The 7,343-nt window shown below is 45.6% G+C and overlaps 1 protein-coding gene across 1 annotated transcript; it reads right to left on the bottom strand.

Moving 5' to 3' along the window:
* Positions 1 to 500: 500 nt before the first annotated feature.
* Positions 501 to 6,704, bottom strand: RHO (rhodopsin). Its single transcript, XM_027864063.1, has 5 exons — positions 6,344 to 6,704; positions 3,684 to 3,852; positions 2,138 to 2,303; positions 1,524 to 1,763; positions 501 to 611 (listed from the first exon to the last, which is right to left on the bottom strand). Exons 1-5 carry the CDS (start codon positions 6,702 to 6,704, stop codon positions 501 to 503), a joined length of 1,047 nt encoding a protein of 348 aa, XP_027719864.1.
* Between the last annotated feature and the right edge of the window lie 639 nt (positions 6,705 to 7,343).

The following is a 7,343-nucleotide window of genomic DNA, read 5'->3' as shown; positions in this document are numbered from 1 at the left end:
TTCATTAACATTCATTCACTCATCCATTCATTCATTCAACAAGCATTAATTAGCACCTCCTGATTGCCCAGCCTTGTGCTAGGTGCTTATCTTTAAGCTGGTCATTTTTCCCGAGAGCAAGAGTTCATATGTTGCTGTGGGGTGAATGGGCTCAGGACCCCCAAAGGGTTCCAGATCATATCAACCTCTCAGAACCAAGAACTCTGGGATCAGTTCTCAAAAAGCAATCCTGGTGTCTGCAGCATTCAGAGCATACAGAAAGTATCTGGCTGGCTTTGAAAATTGGGGGATGATTGGAGGCTATTTGATTTATTTTTTCACTTCTGTTTCAAAATTTGGGTACTAGATATAACCTCCTTCTGATGGACCGATAGCGCTCCTAATGCTGTCCAGTCATTCTCAGTGGGAGTTAGGGGGCAGGGGATGAATTCTTATAGGTGGGCTGTTGGCAGCCTTTGGGAGCCTGGTGTGCCAAGCGTGGATGGAGCTCTTCTCAGAGCTTATGCAGGAGCAACCTGGCTGGTCTCCGTCTTGGAGGCTGTAGCAGAGGCCTCATCATCACCCAATGGGTTCTTGCCACAGCAGAGGGTGGTGAGCATGCAGTTTCGGAACTAGAAAGCAAAGAACGAAAGTGAGAAGAGAATTCTCTATTCAGAGAATGATCATCCCAGGGACTGACCTTCAGCTTGAGAGGGTAGCAGGTAACATTTGTCTTTGGTGTCTCCCAGCCTCCACTCTCCACCTTCATCACATCCATTCCCTCCAGGAACCTTTGTGTTCTCTCAGTCTCCCTTCCCCTCAGATGGTTCTCATCAAAAAAGGTTCTCTAACACATCATGCCAAGTTTAACCTCCCCACATAGAAGAGTTTAGGATGAAACTACCTGTATACACATTTGGTTAGTTGCAATAAACCCTCTGTTACTAGACTGAGGCAGTAGAAAGAGCAGGGTCTCTGGAGTCAGAAGACCTGGACTCATATCTCACTTCTGATGCTTACTAAATGTGAAATGTTGGGTAAGTCACTTAAGCTCCCTGGGCTTCAGTTTCCTCATCTGCAAAATGAGGGGAGTTGGTTGGACAAGATGGCCCCTGCATGAAAGAGCTTTGCCATTAAAATGGTTCCATGGCATGACTCCAGCATTATAGTAAAATTTCTGGTCGCACTGTGTGCCTCCATAAAGAGGATGGATCAACTTCAGAACAAAATGAGGACCCAAGTGAGGACTTGAACCAAGGCCTTTGAAATCGTCTCTAGAGATGGAAACCTCTGTTCAACCACGGTATTCTAGAGATGAGGAAAGTGTGGAGTAGCCCAGTGGAGTGACTTGTTCAAAATCACATAATTGATTAGTCTTAAAGATTGGGCGTCTTCACTCCCAGGGCGGTTCTCTTCCAGTCCTTTCTACTACTTCTGGTTATCTCTATTGGTTGACTCTGACGGCAGTCAGACCTGACTCTGACTCTATCCTCCCCTTTAAGGCTCTAGCGCAGCATTTCCTTCCTCTTCCCCAACCCAGGTACCTGCTTATTCATCATGATGTAGATGACAGGGTTGTAAACGGATGACGACTTGGCAAAGAAAGCCGGGAGGGTCATGAGGATTGGGCCAAAGTTGGAGCCTTGATGAGTGAAAATGTAAAAAGCCACACCAGCATAGGGCAACCAACAAATCAAGAAGGCGATGACCATGATGATGACCATCCGGGTGACTTCCTTCTCAGCCTTCTGGGTAGTAGCAGATTCTTGCTGCTGGGCTGCAGCCTGGAGAAAACATTGGATTGTCTTTTGAGGCTATCTGCCATTGAGTAGCAATCTACCTTTCCTGGAAAGTCCTTTCTCCCACCACTCTATGTCAAATTGGCCCACTCACGTTCCCCCAAACACATTTTATGTCCATTTCCCCTAAAGGGTGTTACGTATAATAGATATTCAATAATGATAGATCAGTTGTTTGGCTGATTGATTGGTTGAATGAATGAATGACAAATCAAGGAAAAGAAAAGGGTGGAAAGGAAAGGATAGAATGAGAAGAAAAAACAAATGTCCAGGTAGGTAAGGTAGAAGAAGGGTGAGGAACTGAGTTATTGAGGTATACTAAGAATGAGACCCTTAGCAGGGGAAAAGGCTATCCAGACCTCTTTGACTGTGAAGACCAGTTGTCCATAGCAGAAGAAAATGATGGTCAGGGGAATACTGAAGTGAACCACGAACATATAGATGACAAAGGATTCATTGTTGACTTCAGGCTTGAGGGTGTAGTAGTCAATTCCACATGAGCATTGCATTCCCTCTGGAATGTACCTGCAGAAAAGCCCCACTCAATGGCAAGATTGCATTGACAAGATTAGCCTGCTATTTCTGAGTCTGGGAGAGAAAAGGAATAAGTGGTTGCCTCCACTTTTGGCCATGTGGCATTTCCCTCATCACCAGCATTTCATATTTTACCATGGCCATCGTCAGTTTCAGTCACTGAGTCCTCGGTCACCCACTGCCCCTGGGTACATTCAGCCATAGGGTGAAAAAGACTAGCTGCTAGCTAAAGAGGAAGAGAGATGTAATAGCAGGGGGAAATGCTTCTTTCTAGGTTCTGATTTCTAAGGAGATCCCCAGGAACACATTGAGGCAAAAATAGGATCTGTCTGCCTATAAGGGATCTTTGAGGTGGAAGGAATTAATTAACCTTGGAGAAGAAAAGACAGAGAAAGGTGTCTTCATTGCCAAAAAGTTATTATTAAAATAAAAGAGTACAACTCATCAGAGTAGAGAAAAGGCCACATTAAAACAGAAGATGGAAAATTATCGGCAGGAAACATTGTGAGATGTATGCCTGGTAAGGATGGGGGAGATTTGCTATTTCCTTCAGCAAAGAGCTTTAAGAATTAGATTGGTCAGGGAATGTCTCTGGTGTAGTTTTGTCATGTGCTTTATTCTGGAGGCAATACAAACTTCCTATCCAGCTTCTTCTCTATCTTCTTCGAAGCCTAAGACTAGGTGAAGGTGGCAGGCAGATCGCCATTGCCACCGGGGCATCCCCATTGATGAACAGTTTTACCATGCAGATAGGCCCTGAAGGTCAGAGAGAGTACTATAGGATCTGAGCTAAAGAGGATTGGACTTTGGCCCCAGCTTAAATAAGGATTAGAGTATAGCCAAGGTGAAAGGAGGCATCTTAGAATTTTTCCATACTCTACCGGGCCTCCTCATTATCCGTATATCTCATGGATAGCTGCCCCAACCTTGGTGTTCATGTGAGTCAAATGAGACACCTTACACCTTACCCCCTATATTCCCACCCCCCAAGGAGTCAGTGTGGTGCAGTAGAAAGAACACTGCATTCAGAATCAAAGGATCTGGGTTCAAATCCCACTTTTGCTCTTTACAAGCAATGCAACTATGGGCAAATCATTTAACCTCTCTAGACATCAGCTTTCTCATCTGTAAAATGAGGGAAACGGACTAGATGAAGGAAATCTTCCAATCTTGGTCCTACGCTCTTCGATGAGTTGTCAGTTGGTACTGTTCCCAAGGAACAGCAGGGAAGGAGCAGGGACTGTTCGGGGGGAAAGCCCCTCTCTCCACTCAGCCAAGAAAGCGTCCCTAGGTTTCTAGGGGGACTATTTTGCTCACCCCCACCTTTTTGCCTCCCTCTCTACATTCCACTAACCTCTACATTCTACTAACCTGGACCAGCCGAGGAGGGGTGGAGCAGAACAAGCCAGAGCCATGACCCAAGTGAAGGCGACCCCCATGATGGCATGGTTCTCCCCAAACCTGAAGTTGCTCATTGGCTTGCAGACCACAACATATCTCTCAATGGCCAAAACCACCAGGGACCACAGAGCTATTTCACCTGAAAGACACAATGGGGATTTTCCAGCTTTAGAAGACCTAGTAGGAAAGGGGGATGAAATGAGGGACAAAGAGAGGGAGAGGAAGGAAGGTTGGAGTCCAAGGCCCAAATAAATCCAGACATTCTCTTCAGTTCCCTCATTATTATGGTCAGCTTGGTACAAAATTGTGCAAGAGGAAAAATTTGTTTTTTCTGCCTCTCTTCTCCCCCGCCCCATTCAGCGCCATTTACATCCCAAGTATAAGAACTCTCCTGCTGCCTTTGCTCTGACCCCTTAGCTAGAAAGACATCTGATAAGGTCACTCTCCTGGAGGTATTAGGGACTTAATTAGATCCTTGCTCAAGGATATTTGCATCTTTAAAGAAGACCCTGGGAAAGAAAGAGTAATGCTTAACCCAAGGGAATGGTGGAATTTCAAGCATCCTTGGAGGAGCTATTTGGGGGGCCAGGGACCTTTTCTGATCACACCTCAGGCAGCATGTGAGATCTAACCATTCAGACATCCTCTTGTATCTCTTCTACCTTCTGGATGTTCTATCACTAGTGAAGAGAGAGAGGTGGTCAGTTGTTCTATATAGAGAAAGCAAGCTGGAAGAAACTGAGACCGGCCCTTCAGGGGAACTTCCCCAGGCCTCTCAGTTGTACCCTTCTGTGGCACTCATCCACCCACACCCATATTCCTCTATCCATCTTCAGCCCAGAAGTAACCCAGGTCTAGAGCTCAGGGGAGCAGAGCAGATTCCTACCCATTAGAACTGTCCCAAAATGAAATGAGCTACCTCCAGGGCTGATGAGTTTCCCAACTTTGAAAGTCTTCAAGGAGAAGCTCGAAGACCACTTGTCAGAAATATTTATAGAAGGGAATCTTTTGGGCTATGGTTAGATGAGAGGTTAAATGAAATCCCTTTCAGCCCTCAAATTCTTTGATTCTGTGATTCTCTCTTTGTCTAACAGGCATAATCACAAAGTACTTTGTGAATGCAAAACTCTAGAGTAGGCAACACACACAGATGAGAAACAACCGCATCCCTGATATCAGAGAGCTAACAACCCATTGGGGGGGATGTAAGACAACACAGACAGACCAAGCAGCAGGGTGTAGACAGCTGGATTTGTACCCAGAGGACCTGGACTTCAATTCTAGCTCTACTAGTCACTAAGTGAGTGCCTTGGACAAGTCACTCTATCTGACCTTCAGTTGCTTCCTCAGTAAAGGGAGAAGGTTAGACTAGATAATCATCCACATGTAAATCCTATAATCCCATAATCTATGGGAAACACCTGAAGCCCGCACTTACTGAGCAATAGCTCCTGTGTGTACCTAAAAGGGCACTGGACCCAAATCCCACCAACCTGGGATCTAATTCTGTCACTGGGCATTCTTGGGCAAGTCTCTGGACAGGGACAGATATCCTGGAGCCAGCTCCAAACAGCTAGCTGGAGCCAGTGGTTAAATTTTCAGTGTGATAATTTACATCTCAAAAATCTATTCGTCAGGGCTTGATTTATTGTTTTTTGCATGTCTAAGCTTAAGAAAATGATGCAGGAAAATGTTAACAATGCAGAAAACTGGTTGTTAAGTCACTCTTGTCCCAAGACCTTAGTTTCTCTCACCTGTAAATAGAATGGGTTGGAATAGATGTTCCCAAAGTTCCTTTCCAGCCCTAAGCTGGAATTCCTTAAGGTCCCTTCCAGCATTAAATCTTTGAAACTGTGAAATAACTTATGCTTCAAGCTTTCCTGGCAAGATGTTGTGAGTGGAAGGGGGAAACACTAGCACTGGTTGGAGCTATGCCTTTGGCAGATGCCATTACTGCTCTTTCTTGCCTCCAAATCATTCCCCTAAAGTATTTCATTCCTCTGAAAGGGCTCTCAAATATTCCCAGCTCCTGGTCTCATCCTGGAACTGAAATCTGTTGGGGGAAAGGGTGGTCATAACTAAAAAGAAAACTGGATTTAAAGTCAAAGGACCTGAGTTCAAATGCTGACTCTGCCTCTTGCTACCTGTATAACCTCAGACAAATTTCTTCATCTCCCCTATTCACAGCTGCCTCACCTGTAATATGACAGGGTTGGTCTAAATGGCCTGCCCAACTGTAAATCTTTCTTTCAATATTTCTTCATTTTATTGATCTTTTTTCTAAAGAACATTTGTTTCCAACATATCCCTCCTCATTCTTCTACCTACTGAACTGTCTCTTGTAACAACAAATGTTTGAAAAAAAAAAAGAGGGGAAAAAAGCATTTTGGAAACACTAACCAACACCAAGACCATATTCAACAAGTTTATGCATTATTCTGCATCCATAGCTCCCCACCTCTGCATTTGAGAGAAAGAGGCCCACCTCTAAGTCTAGAATCCTGAATTCTACCAGTATCCCCCATTTGACCAACCGCACCCACCCAGCCCTAGCCCTGGACATCTCCTCCCTCTCCAATGATGGATTGGCTGAAACAGTCTCTTCCTCCTTTCCGCAGGGAGCCACTCACCTCCTGTGGTAGCAAAGAAGCCTTCCAGGTTGCAGCCAGTGGGTCCAAAGACAAAGTAGCCATGCAGGGAGGTATAAAGGGTGGTGGTGAAACCACCAAATACCATGAAAAGGTCAGCAACTGCCAAGTTCAGCAGTATGTAGTTCAAGGGCGTTCTCAGTTTCTTGTGCTGAATGGTTACATAGAGGGTGAGGAAGTTGATGGGGAAGCCCAGGATAATCAGCATGAACATATAAGCCGCCAGGCAGGAGAACTGCCATGGATCAGCCAAATAATACTGAGGTTCCTCAAAGGGGCTCCGCACCACACCAGTCTTATTGGAAAAAGGGACGTAAAAGTTGGGTCCCTCTGTGCCGTTCATGGTTGCGGCGCTGCTCTCTCTGCCCTGGGCCTAAAGGGGATTGGTCACTGATAAGGACCTTCCTCCTCTCCTTCCCAGACTGGGACAAGACGCTAGGCCAGCCACATTAGAAGGAGCTGGGAGCTGTGGCTTGAGGTGCTTATAAAGTGACCGCCTCTGGGTAAGCCCTCCTTCCCTGGTGTCAGCACCCAGAAGATTCAGGGCATGATTAATCATAATAATCCAGCTAGGTTGGCAAGCGCTAATTGGCTTCCCTGGAAGGCACCAAGGTGACTCTTGTCAACTAGGGAGATGGGCCCTGTTGGAATGGGGAAGTTTAGGCCCGAGACCCCACAGGGAAGGGGTCCTGAAGAGTTAAGTGAGTCTCATTAACAAGAAGCTCTGGGCCAAGGATGTCCCATGCAGAAAGAAAAGAGAACTAAGATTATGTAGTCCCTTGGCCAGGGAGCAGTCGTGTGATGCCTAAAAGAAATCAGACTTACCTAAAAGAAAGTAAAAAAAATATACCCCTCCCCACACCACACCCTGGCATTATGGCTGACTCTTACTCCTCTATTTATTTCCCTGGGCTAGGTTGGAATGACCATTCATGGGTCTCAAAATACCGTGTTAATTTGTTCAACTTTTTGCTGAATGAAA

Source organism: Vombatus ursinus, unplaced genomic scaffold (genome assembly GCF_900497805.2).
Source record: "Vombatus ursinus unplaced genomic scaffold, bare-nosed wombat genome assembly UNPS02014773.1, whole genome shotgun sequence".
Classification (NCBI taxonomy): Eukaryota; Metazoa; Chordata; class Mammalia; order Diprotodontia; family Vombatidae; genus Vombatus; species Vombatus ursinus.
This window is presented reverse-complemented; position numbering and strand designations above follow the sequence as displayed.

Bases quoted from the DNA above. Each gene is read 5' to 3' on its own strand.
- RHO (XM_027864063.1), bottom strand. From the start codon at position 6,704: ATGAACGGCACAGAGGGACCCAACTTTTACGTCCCTTTTTCCAATAAG. The intron at 3,853-6,343 runs GTGAGTGGCTCC...TGTGTCTTTCAG, and splicing joins CTTCTTTGCTACCACAGGAG to GTGAAATAGCTCTGTGGTCC. The intron at 2,304-3,683 runs GTTAGTAGAATG...GCTTTTCTGCAG, and splicing joins CCCCTCCTCGGCTGGTCCAG to GTACATTCCAGAGGGAATGC.